General features: G+C 45.2%; 1 protein-coding gene across 1 annotated transcript; it reads left to right on the top strand.

The window, feature by feature from the left end:
- Positions 1-4,299: 4,299 nt before the first annotated feature.
- Positions 4,300-6,047, top strand: LOC120935262 (E3 ubiquitin-protein ligase TRIM11-like). Its single transcript, XM_040347415.1, has one exon. The coding sequence runs from the start codon at positions 4,367-4,369 to the stop codon at positions 5,945-5,947; it is 1,581 nt and encodes a 526-aa protein (XP_040203349.1). The 5' UTR covers positions 4,300-4,366; the 3' UTR covers positions 5,948-6,047.
- The last annotated feature ends 7,119 nt before the right edge of the window (positions 6,048-13,166 follow it).

Below are 13,166 nucleotides of genomic sequence, written 5' to 3'. Positions count from 1 at the left end.
AGCCCCGGATCATTATGCAGGTAAAGGACCTGGCCCCTTTTTGCATTTCGGCACTGCGTCGCTTTAATTGACAATTGCGTAGTCATGCGACGTGGCTCCCAAACAAAATTGGCGGCCTTTTTTCCCACAAATAGAGCTTTCTTTTGGTGGTATTTGATCACCTCTGCGTTTTTTTTTTTTTTTGCGCTATAAACAAAAATAGAGCGACAATTTTTACAAAAAAAAATATTAGCTGGATTCAGGAACAAGTGCCTAACGTTAGGCAGGCGTAGCGTATCTCATATACGCTACGCCGCCGTAAGTTAGAGAGGCAAGTGCTGTATTCACAAAGCACTTGCGTCCTAAGTTACGGCGGCGTAGCGTAAATGTGCCGGCGTAAGCGCGCCTAATTCAAATTGTGAAGAGGTGGGCGTGTTTTATGTAAATAAAGCATGACCCCACGTAAATGACGTTTTGAACGAACGGCGCATGCGCCGTCCTTGGACGTGTCCCAGTGCGCATGCTCCAAATTACGCCGCAAAGACTTATTGGTTTCGACGTGAACGTAAATTATGCCCAGCCCCATTTACAGACGACTTACGCAAACGACGTAAAAATTAAAAAATTTGACGCGGTTCCGACGTCCATACTTAACATTGGCTGCGCCATCTTTTTGGTGGAATGTCTTTAGGCCTGAAAACACCTTACGTAAACGGTGTATATTTACTGCGACGGGCAAGCGTACGTTCGTGAATAGGCGTATCTCGCTGATTTACGCATTCTAGGCGTAAATCAGCGTACCCGCCCCTAGCGGCTGGCATAAATAGACAGCTAAGATACGACGGCGCCGGCGGTCGTATCTTAGCTAGATTTAAGTGTATCTCAATTTGAGAATACACTTAAATATACGACGGCGCAGATTCAGAGTTATGACGGCGTATCTACTGATACGCCGGCGTAACTCTACCTGAATCTGGCTATATATTTTTTACTTTTTGCTATAATAAATATCCCCAAAAAATATATAAAAAACATATTGTTTCCTCAGTTTAGGCCGATACGTATTCTTCTACATATTTTTGTTAAAAAAAATCGCAAAAAGCGGTTATTGATTGGTTTGCGCAAAAGTTATAGCGTTTACAAAATAGGGGATAGTTTTATGGCATTTTTATTAATATTTTATTTTACTAGTAATGGCGGCGATCAGCGATTTTTTTCTTGACTGCGACATTATGGCAGACACATCGGACACTTTTGACACATTTTTGAGACCATTGTCATTTTCACAGCGAAAAGTGCTATAAATATGCACCGATTACTGTGAAAATGACAATGGCAGTGATGGGGTTAACCACTAGGGGGCGCTAAAGGGGTTAAGTGTGTCCTATTGTGTGTTTCTTACTGTAGGGGGGCGTGGCTGGACGTGTAATGTCACTGATCGTCGTTTCCTATGACAGGGAACAGACAATCAGTGACAAGCCACGGAGAAAAACGGGGAAGTTTTGTTTACACTCACCTCTCCCTGTTCTTCAGTGACCCGATCACAGGACACCGGCGGCGATCGGGTTTGCGGGTCCCGTGGGAGCGGTCACAGAGCTCAGGACTAGGTCGCGAGCCCATGACTGGGCTCTTAAAGGCGACGTACCTGTACGTGCTTGTGCCCAGCCGTGCCCTTCTGCCGACGTATATCGGCGTGAAGGGATCCTTAAGTGGTTAAACAGGGGCAGAAAAATTGGGCCTTGGGCAGTGGTGGTGGTGCCCTGTAACAAAAATATTCTTAGAAGCTATCAACATGAACATTGAGGAGGAATAGGATAGTGACTCAGCATAGGCAGTTTTCAAGGGATCTCACATCCATAGAAAAAGCAATCGGTTACATTAGCATCAGGTGCTTGGTAGCTGGTGATCTAAGACTGATTCATTTTTATGAATGTGAGCCGATCAACAGATTCTGTGGACAGGCGCACTGTGTGATCGGTTACAAAGCATTCAGCAGCACTGAATTCGCGTTCATAAAGAACACTGGATGCAGGACAGGCCAGTAGCTTAATTGCATATTGTGCAAGCTCTGGCCAGTGGTCCATCCTCAAGACCCAGTAACCCAATGGATTTTCTGTTGGAAAGGTCTCCAAGTCTGATCTTGCCCCAAGGTATTCCCGCACCATGTAATTCAGACACTGGCGATGTTTGCTGGAACCAATCAAACCTTGGGCCTGCGGACTAAAAAATTGTCTGAAGGCATTGGTCAGACGGCCACCTTCTCCACCGCTCTGTCTGTGACTGAACGAAGCCTCAGCAACACGTTGTCCAGCATCAGAAAAATGTAACCTCCCAGTCTCTGGAAACGCATTGCACAAACCTTTCTGCAAGGCCTCCTGAAGATGTTTCATCCTCTGCTCCCTCTGCGAAGGCTGGATAAGTTCTGCAACCTTACCCTTGTAACGTGGATCAAGAAGGGTTGCCAGCCAGTAATGACCCCTCTTCTTGATGATACCACAAATCCTAGAGTCCTTTCACAGGCTTTGCAGGATCAGGGAGGCCAGTTTGCTGAGGCATTCGATCCTGAGTCCTCTGGGTCACCAAGGATCACATGACCCGCAGCCACCTCCTCCCAGCTACGTACAACTCCATGGGTTTCTGGGGACTGAAAACGATCCCTTGAAGACTGCTGCTGATGCTGAGTGTTAAGCTCCACCTCCATGCTGACACAGTCCTCCTCCTTGTCCTCTTCCTGTGTGATCGACGGGCCCGCAGGAATACTATCTGGATAAAGGGGGCCTTGAGAGGAAAGGAAGTTCTCCTCTTCCTCCCGCTGTTCTGCCTCAAGTGTCCTGTCCATTATTCCATGCAGTATGTGCTCCAACAGGAAGACAAGTGAGATAGTATCACTGATGCATGCACTGTCACTGCTCACCATCCTCGTGGCCTCCTCAAATGGTGGCAGGACAGTGCATGCATCCTTGATCAGTAGCTACTGGCGTGGCGAAAAGAAAGCCAAGCTCCCCTGACCCTGTCCTGGTGCCATACTCACACAGGTACTCATTGATGGCCCTCTGCTGCAGCATTGCCAATGTTGAGTTCCACCTGGTGGGCATGTCACAAATAAGGGGGTTCTTGGGCAGGTTGCATTCCTTTTGAAGGTCAGCCAGCCGAGCACTGGCATTATATGACCGGTGGAAATGACCACAGACTTTCCTGGCCTGCCTAAATATGAATTATATATTTAAAAAAATACATCATAAAATAATAAAAATTGAAAGCATCCCCCACACAAATGGGAACGCTGGTGTAGGTCCTGCAAGCATATGTCAACAGCGATCGCACCGAGCGCAATACTTCTAGCACCAGACCTCCTTTGTAACGCTAAACTGGTAACCTATAAAAAGCTTTTAAAGCGGTTGTAAACCCGCAAAAATGTTTTTTTTTTTGATCACCTGAAAAGCAAAAGCCATAATGAGCTAGTATGCACCGCATATTAGCTCATTATGAAATACTTACCTCGGAACGAAGTGTGTAGAACTTACCTGGTCCACGCCGAGCGAGATATCATCTTGACTCGACGTATCTTCCGGGTATCGCCTTTTTAGCGCTGTGATTGGCTGGAGCAGCGATGACTTCACTTCCTCGCATGCGCGTGGGAGATTTCAATTCGGCAAGGTCCGGCGGCTGCCGGTCCTTTAGCCGAGGATCCCGCATGCGCTGCTGTAATCATCGGCGCATTGCGGGGGGAATATCTCCTAAACCGTACAGGTTTAGGAGATATTCTTTATACCTACAGGTAAGCCTTGTTATAGGCTTACCTGTAGGCAAAAGTTATAAAAACAAGTTTACAACCACTTTAAATTGTCACCTATGGAGATTTTTAGGTCCCGTAGTTTGTGGTCCTTCCACAGGCATGCGCATTTTTAAAGTGACATGTTAGGTATCTATTTACTCAGCATAACACCATATTTTATATTTTACCAAAACTGGGTACTATATTGTGTTTGTATGCACTAAAAGTGTATTTTTTTTTATTTTCTAAAAATCTGTGCAAATATCGGCAACATAAAAAATTTGCAACACTCACTATTTTAATCTCCAGGGTTCTAAGTCATTTTCTAGCAAAAAAAAAAAATTGCTAGACGTGTCAGAGTTGGCCTGGAGGGGGGGGGAGGTGTTTAAAGTGAACAAGTCCTGACTGAGTTTACATTGTTTTGTTTGTTTTTGGGTGGGATCATTGACTTTTTTTTTATTGCCTTTCAGCTGTGTTTTGTGACCTTTACATTTCCTTTTGTGCTCTCACTGGTCACATTCTTAGTCCTTGTGCTGTGGAGGAACTTCCCTGACCGCACAGCTGTTTTTGGAGAATAAGGAACTTTGTTGATTTCTCTCTCTTCTATCAGCGATGGCGTCCTCAGACCTGAAAGCGGAGCTGGATTGTTCCATCTGTCTGAACATTTATACGGATCCTATCATGTTGAAATGTGGACACAACTTCTGCCGGGTCTGCATTGACCGCGTGTTTGATTCCCAAGAGGGGTCCGGAGATTATTTCTGCCCTCAGTGCCGGAAAGAGTTCCAGGAGAGACCTCCACTGCAAAGAAATATCACTCTGCGGAACATCACAGAGCGTTTCCTGTCTTCTCCACCACCAGAACCAGAGAAGTCCGGCATCTTCTGCACTTATTGTATTCACTCCTCTGTACCCGCTGTGAAGTCCTGTCTACTTTGTGAGGCTTCTCTATGTGATGACCATCTGAGAGTCCACAGCAAGTCACCAGAACACGTCATATGTGTCCCCACCAGCACCCCGGAGAACAGGAAGTGCCCCGTCCATAAGAAGATCCTGGAGTTATACTGCACCGAGGACTCTGCTTGTATCTGTGTCTCCTGCAGTTTAACTGGAGAACATCGAGGACACAAAGTGGATACCCTACAAGAGGCCTCTATAAAGAAGAAGAAGAAACTGATAAATAATCTTCAGAAATGGAATACTAAGAGAGAGGAGAAAGAAGAATTAGTCCGGAGTCTGCAGGAATACAGAGGAAGTGTACAAGAACAAGCAGATAATGAAGTAGAGAGATTCACTGCCCTGTTCAGAGACCTCGAGAGACGTCTGGAAGACCTGGAGGAGAAAGTTGTGGATGAGATTTGCAGGCAGACAGAGTCTATCTTACTCCCAGTCATTGATCTGATCCAGGAGTTGGAAATAAAGACGGAGAAGCTGTCCCAGAAGATGCATCCCTTAGAGGAGCTGTGCGCCATGACGGACCCATTGACCGTCCTTCAGGAACCAGACTCAGGTGACTTGTGTGATACCGAGGATGAAGATGACGAGGACAGAGAAAATCGCGATCAACTCCTCTATAATAGAGGGGATCTGGATTTGTCTGGGGCCTCACGTATGTTCCGCACAGGCATGTCTGATATCATATCTGGTATTGTTGGGTTTACGGGAGGGATCTACATAGAGAAAGCTGACATATTATTGGATGAGGACACGGCTCATACTCATCTAACTATCTCATATGATAATAAGAGTGTATTAAGGTCAGGCAGAGGCCAATATCGCCCATATAGTTCAGAGAGATTTTCACATTATTGCCAAGTTTTAGGCAGTCAGAGTTTCTCCTCTGGGAGACATTACTGGGAAGTAGATGTCCAGAAATCCAATAACTGGAGAATCGGGATGTGTTATGGCAGAATAGACAGGGATGAGGATGACTCCTTGATTGGAGGTAATGACGTGTCCTGGGGTTTGATCAGAAGGGGTAAAGACTATTCATTATTACATGACAATGGTTTTATTGCGCTTCCTGAAAATATTCCTGGTGGCCGAGTCCGGGTATATCTGGATTACGAGGCCGGGCAGATTTCCTTCTATATACGTGACCCCATCTGCCACCTCCACACCTTCACCGCCAACTTCACCGAGCCCCTCTATGCCGTGTTGGGTCTATGGCATTCATGTATATCATTATGTTGAGGGGATCTGGATTTGAATGTGCTTCATATACAATTGTGCTCATAAGTTTACATTTCGTTTCGGAATTTCGTTTTCGTCCGAAAAACAAATATATTTAGTTACTCCCGAAAATCGTTTTTATTTATTTTGTTTAGTTATAAAATGCATTCGTCCGAAAATCTGAATTGATTAAGGTCGAATCTGTCATTGAAGGCTTATGGTGTCTGTCGAAAGCTCTAAGAAGATTCGACGGAGCAGCTAAACTGTAAAACGCCGCAATCGTACATTTCCGGTCGAATGTTCCGCCTACAAGCTATAGAAGAATTCTAATGTTGTATGACACTAGTAATAATTACATTTATTAATTATTATTACTAGTCAACCAACATTCAAATTCTTCTATAGCCTATGGGCGGAGCATTTGACCGGAAATGTACGATTGCGGCATCGTAGAGTTTAGCTGCTTGTCAAATCTTCTTAGAACTTTCGACAGACACCATAAGCCAGGGATCCTCAAACTGCGGCCCTCCAGCTGTTGCGGAACTACAAATCCCATGAGGCATTGCAAAACTCTGACATTCACAGACATGACTAGGCATGATGGGAATTGTAGTTCCTGAACACCTGGAGGGCCGTAGTTTGAAGACCCATGCCATAAGCCTTCAAAGACAGATTCAACGTTTGTATGTTTTTCGCTGCTTCGTCGAATCTTCGTCGTTCATGTCGAATGGTCTACCCCAAAACTGTCTCTATAATGTCGAATCTTTTCTCTCTATGTCGAATCTTTTCTCTCTATGTCGAATCTTTCCTCTCTTTGTGGAATTATCTTGGACTAATAGAGTTAAGGTTAGGCACATTCGACCACAGATTCGATAGACACAGATTGCTATTGTCAGTGTCATGTCGAATCTCCTATCTGTATCGAACTGGTGTAGCAACAAAAACGAAAATGTTGGATCTTTCGGATTTCAGATTCTGCGATTTTGTTTTCGTTTGTTAAAACGATAACAAAAATACCCGAAATGTGGACGAAAATGCATTCGGACGAAAACGAATGCACATGTCTACTGTCTGATATTGAGGTCAGGAGACTGAGATGGCCACTCCAGAACCTTCACTTGATTCTGCTGTAGCCAATAACAGGTCAACTTGGCCTTGTGTTTTGGATTATTGTCATGTTGGAATGTCCAAGTACGTCCCATGCGCAACTTCCTGGCTGATGAATGCAAATGTTCCTCCAGTATTTTTTGATAACATTCTGCATTCAACTTGCCATCAGTTTTGACCAAATTTCCTGTGCCTTGGGCTCCCCCTACTCTGGGAATGTGGATGGATGCGGTTAACGCTGCCCTCCCTCTATATAAAATTACGTATTTAAGCAGGGGTTGTCCTTTGAAGTTTGAACGAGTGTGGGGGCCATGGACTGATCCCCTATGATAGAGTTGGCACCATATTCAACGTTGGTGGTGGGTTCCCCGGCCTCCTCTTGCTCCCTCCCTCTTCCTCTCCCCTCCCCCCTCTCTGCTCCTTCTCTTCCCCCTTCCCTTCTCCCTCCCCCTTCTCCTTCTCCCCTTTCTCCTCCCCCCTCTCTATCTGAAGTAAGTCCTGAGGATGTGTGGTTTCCATCCGGTCTGTTCTTCGATCTCTGTGGGTCTCAATTTGATCTGTAATGCTTTTCCTATGTGCTTCATCCGTCCTGCAATGCATGCACTGTACTTTGATATCTTGTATATGTCTTTTTATTTTTGAATCAATAAAGACCAACCTTGTTGTTACAAAAAAAATTCCTGTGCCTTTGTAGCTCACACATCCCCAAAACATCAGCGATCCACCTCCGTGTTTCACAGTAGGGATGGTGTACCTTTCATCATAGGTCTTGTTGACTCCTCTCCAAATGTAGCGTTTATAGTTGTGGCCAAAAAGCAACATTTTGGTCTCATCACTCCAAATGACTTTGTGGCAGAAAGTTTGAGGTTTGTCTTTGTGCTGTTTGGCGTATTGTAAGCAGGATACTTTGTGACATTTGCGTAGTAATGGCTTTCTTCTGGCGACTCGACCATGCAGCCCATCTTTCTTCATGTGCCTCGTTATTGTCCATCTTGTACACCCACACCACATGTTTTCAGAGAGTCCTGCATTTCACCTGAAGTTATTTGTGGGATTTGCTTTGCATCCCGAACAATTTCCTGGCAGTTGTGGCTGAAATTTTAGTTGGTCTACCTGACCGTGGTTTGGTTTCAACAGAACCCCTCATTTTCCACTTCTTGATTAGCGTTTGAACACTGCTGATTGGCATTCTCAATTCCTTGGGTATCTTTGGCCAAGAAAAATGGCCAAGAAATCATAAACTCTGCCATGGTATGTAAACTTATGAGCACAACTGTATGTTCCATGCGGGTTTATCTAATATAATAACTGGTGTAATTGAGGGATCTACGGTGGAACCTCGGATTACAAGCATAATCCGTTCCAGGAGAATGCTCGTAATCCAAAGTACTCGCAAATCAAAGCGAATTTCCCCATTCAAGTCAATGGAAACGAAAATATTTTTTTCCGCATTGACTTCAATGGCATGCAATACCACATGCAGCCAGAGGCGGGGGGTGCCAGAGAGCCTTGGAAACGGCCTAAAAGGCCTGAGGACACCTCGGCTGACCTTGGCAAACCTCTAAAAGCATTCATTCCCGAGATTTGCCGAGGTCAGCAGAGCTGTCCTCGGGCCTTTCCGTGCATTTCCGAACTGTGCCGATCAGCGATGCTCGGCACCCCCTACCTCAGGCCAAACACGTTACTGCACACCGATTTGGCCTGAATCGTGCTCGTTTTGCGAGACAACACTTGCAAACAGAGTTACGATTTTTTAAAATACAGTGCTCGTATTGCGAAAACGCTCGTTAACCGTGTTATTCGTAATCCGAGGTTCCATTGTATATGAAGGAAGCTGTAGAAATATTACTGGATAAGGGAAAAGCTCATAATGATGTATGTACAGCACCTCATGATAAGACGACTGCAACCAGGTCAGGTAGTAACCAGAATCACTCAGATACTTCAGAGAGAGTTACAGATTATAATCAAATTTTGGGCAGTCGGAGTTTCTTCTTAGAGAAACATTAACGGGAAGTTGATTTAACAAAACTGGAGAGTACAAAATCAGGTAAATACACAATAAACAATGTTACTCTTTATCTCCCACCTGAACAATGTTTACAAATAATGTTAATTTGTATCTCTCTATCTTCCATCTGATCAATGTTTATAAACAATGTTACTTTGTATCTCTCTATCTCCGGTCTGATCAATGTTTATAAACAATGTTACTTTGTATCTCTCTATCTCCCGTCTGATCAATGTTTATAAACAATGTTACTTTGTATCTCTCTATCTCCCGTCTGATCAATGTTTATAAACAATGTTACTTTGTATCTCTCTATCTCCCGTCTGATCAATGTTTATAAACAATGTTACTTTATATCTCTCTATCTCCTGTCTGATCAATGTTTATAAACAATGTTACTTTGTGTATCTCTATCTCCTTTCTAATCAAAGTCTGTGAACAATGTTACTTTGTAGCAACTGTCTCTTAAAGGGGAGTTCCACTCTGAAAAATGTTTTTACTTCAAAAATCTAAAAATAAAATAATAAAAAAATAAAATAAAAAATAAAAAAAAATTTTACTTACCCGAAATAGCTGTTGCTATGCGGAAGTGCCAAATCTGCCTCCTCATCCTCCGTGATGGATTCTCTTCCTCGTCCTACACTCTGTTTCTTCTTGTGAATGGGGCGCGCTGCTTTCTGGGAACTGTGTGTGTCCCAGAAAGCAGCCGACCCATTCACAAAGCGCCGCGCTGCTCGCGCGTGGGCAGTGAAGCCGCACGACTTCACTGCCTGTTTTCCTTAGTGTGGATGGTGGCGTCACTAGGGTTGGTGTCACCCGGTGCGGTAAAATATGGTGTCACCCCCCTCTGTCTAGGCTGCCCAGCACCAAGCAGGCAGCGCACGGGCACGGGGCGCACCCCAAACCAGCCCCTGTAAATGATAGTATAGGGCAGTATAGTGGCAGGTTAGGGTAGTATAGAGTGGTATAGTGGCAGGTTGGTGTAGTGGGGTGGTATAGGACAGGTTAAGGTGTTATAGGGCATGTTGGGGTGATATAGGGTAGTTTGGGGTGGTATAGGGCAAGTTAGGGTTGCAGAGGGCAGGTTGGGGTGGTATAGGGCAAGTTAGGGTGGTACAGGGCAGGTTGGGGTGGTATAGTGCAAGTTAGGGTGGCATAGGGCAAGTTGGGATGGCATGGGAAAGGTTGGGTGGTACAGGGCAAGTTAGGGTGGCATTGGGCAGGTTGGGGTGGTATAGGGCAAGTTATGGTGGCATAGGGCAGATTGGGGTGGTACAGGGCAAGTTAGGGTGGCACAGGGCAAGTTGGGGTGGCATGGGAAAGTTTGGGGTGGTACAGGGCAGGCTGGGGTGGTACAGGGCAGGCTGGGTGGTACAGGGCAGGCTGGGGTGGTACAGGGCAGGCTGGGGTGATACAGGGCAGGTTGGGGTGGTACAGGGCAGGCTGGGGTGGCACAGAGCAGGCTGGGGTGGTACAGGGCAGGCTGGGGTGGTAAAGGGCTGTTTGGGGTGGTACAGGGCAGGCTGGGTGGTACAGGGCAGGCTGGGGTGGTACAGGGCAGGCTGGGGTGGCACAGACCAGGCTGGGGTGGTACAGGGCAGGCTGGGCATGTCAGCTGAAAAAAACAAAAAAACAGGATGGTGTCACCCCTCTAGCGGACCGCACCCCCCTAGCTACACGTCTGGGCGGCGCCTGGAGCTGCCAGGATCGAGGATCGGCCTCGGCGGGGGTCGACATCGCTGGCGACTAGGACAGGTAAGTGTCCTTATTAAAAGTCAGCAGCTACAGTGTTAGTAGCTGCTGACTTTTAATTAATATTATTTTTTTTTACCGGACCTCCGCTTTAAGCAATTCAAACTGTCTCACTGCTTTGCAAACACTCTGCTACACCCGGGGTAATGAATCTAAAGCCTTGTTGTACACGCGATCGGATTTCCATCGGGCAAATCCGTGGAATTTTGTGCGAAGGGCGTTGGCCATCAACTTGTTCTTGCATACAGATGGCCAGGGCCGCCATCAGGGGGGTACAGGCAGTACACCTGTAAGGGGCCCAGAGGTCCCCAGGGGCCCGGATGGCAACCCCCTTGAAAAAAAAAAATGGCAACCCCCCTTTTTTTATAAAAAATAATTTTATTTTTATTTTATATATATATATATATATATATATAATTTGAAAGCATGCTATAAAACATTTGTTGTCGGAAATTCCGGCAATTGTCCGATGGAGCGTACAGACGGTCGGATTATCTGACAAAACCCTCCCATCACACAATTGTTGTCGGAAAATCCGATCGTGTGTATGAGGCTTATCTTTGTTTTTTTTGTAACGTGACCATTTGCTGTGAATGAACGCTCCTCGCCTCCCTTTGGGATCAAAGAGAAACTCATCTTTATGACTGTGGTCTGTGTCTCTTTGACCGCCCCTCCCCCCAAATCCATGTGTTCCTTATCAGTCCCTAATTGGGGTGTGGAAGGTTTCCTCATTTGATCATCTCAGTAGGGGGTCCGGCAGTGCAAGTTTTCCTGCCGTGAGTAATCAGCAGGTTTAACCCCTTCAATACCGGGCTTTTATACCCACCTCAATACCAGGCTTTTATACCCACTTCAATACCAGGCTATTATACCCACCTCAAAACCGGGCTTTTATACCCACTTCAATACCAGGCTTTTATACCCACCTAAATACCAGGCTTTTATACCCACCTCAAAACCAGGCTTTTATATCCACCTCAATACCAGGCTTTTATACCCACCTCAAAACCGGGCTTTTATACCCACCTCAATACCAGGCTTTTATACCCACCTAAATACCGGGCTTTTATACCCACCTCAATACCAGGCTTTTATACCCACCTAAATACCGGGCTTTTATACCCACCTCAAAACCGGGCTTTTATACCCACTTCAATACCAGGCTTTTATACCCACTTCAATACCGGGCTTTTATACCCACCTCAATACCAAGCTTTTATACCCACCTCAAAACCGGGCTTTTATACCCACCTCAAAACCGGGCTTTTATACCCACCTAAATACCGGGCTTTTATACCCACCTCAAAACCGGGCTTTTATACCCACTTCAATACCAGGCTTTTATACCCACTTCAATACCGGGCTTTTATACCCACCTCAATACCAGGCTTTTATACCCACCTCAAAACCGGGCTTTTATACCCACCTAAATACCGGGCTTTTATACCCACCTAAATACCGGGCTTTTATACCCACCTCAAAACCGGGCTTTTATACCCACCTAAATACCGGGCTTTTATACCCACTTCAAAACCGGGCTTTTATACCCACCTCAAAACCGGGCTTTTATACTAACTTCAATACAGGGCTTTTATACCCACCTCCATACCCGGCCTATTCTGGCACTTCTCTCCTACATGTACAAATCATCATTCTTTTGCTAGAAAATTACTCAGAACCCCCAAACATTATATATATGTGTTTTTTTTTTAGCAGACACTCTAGGGAATAAAATGGCGGCCATTGCAACTTTTTATCTTACACAGTATTTACGCAATAATTTTTCAAACGTCGTTTTTGTTTTTGGAAAAAAAAAACGGTTTCATGAATTAAAAAAAACAACAAAACGGTAAAGTTAGCCCAATTTTTTTGAAAAATGTGAAAGATGTTGTTACGCCGAGTAAATAGATACCTAACATGTCACGCTTTAAAATTGCGCACAAATGGTGCCAAACTTCCGTACTTAAAAATCTCCATAGGCAACGCTTTGAAAATGTTTACAGGTTACTAGTGTTGCTCACGAATATTCGCATTGCGAATATTCGACTCGAATATAGCATATTCGAGAAATCGCGCTATATTTCGAATTTCGCGGTGAATATTCGCAATTCCGAATATTCGCATTTTTTCAATTTGATTTTTAAAACAGATCACATCCTATCGACTAGGGTTGTCCAGATACCGATACCAGTATCGGTATCGGGACCGATACCGAGTATTTGCGGGAGTACTCGTACTCGCGCAAATACCCCCGATACCTAAATAGAATACTTCCCCCCCCTTCCCCCCCCGCCGCTGCCGCCGCATCGCACCGCCGCATCGAGGGACATGGCTAGAGGGACATTGCTGCATATGTGAGGGACATGGCTA

Source organism: Rana temporaria, chromosome 4 (genome assembly GCF_905171775.1).
Source record: "Rana temporaria chromosome 4, aRanTem1.1, whole genome shotgun sequence".
Classification (NCBI taxonomy): domain Eukaryota; kingdom Metazoa; phylum Chordata; class Amphibia; order Anura; family Ranidae; genus Rana; species Rana temporaria.
The sequence above is the reverse complement of the archived record's forward strand: the minus strand, read 5'-3'. Positions and strand labels throughout refer to the sequence as shown.

Bases quoted from the DNA above. Each gene is read 5' to 3' on its own strand.
- LOC120935262 (XM_040347415.1), top strand. From the start codon at position 4,367: ATGGCGTCCTCAGACCTGAAAGCGGAGCTGGATTGTTCCATCTGTCTG.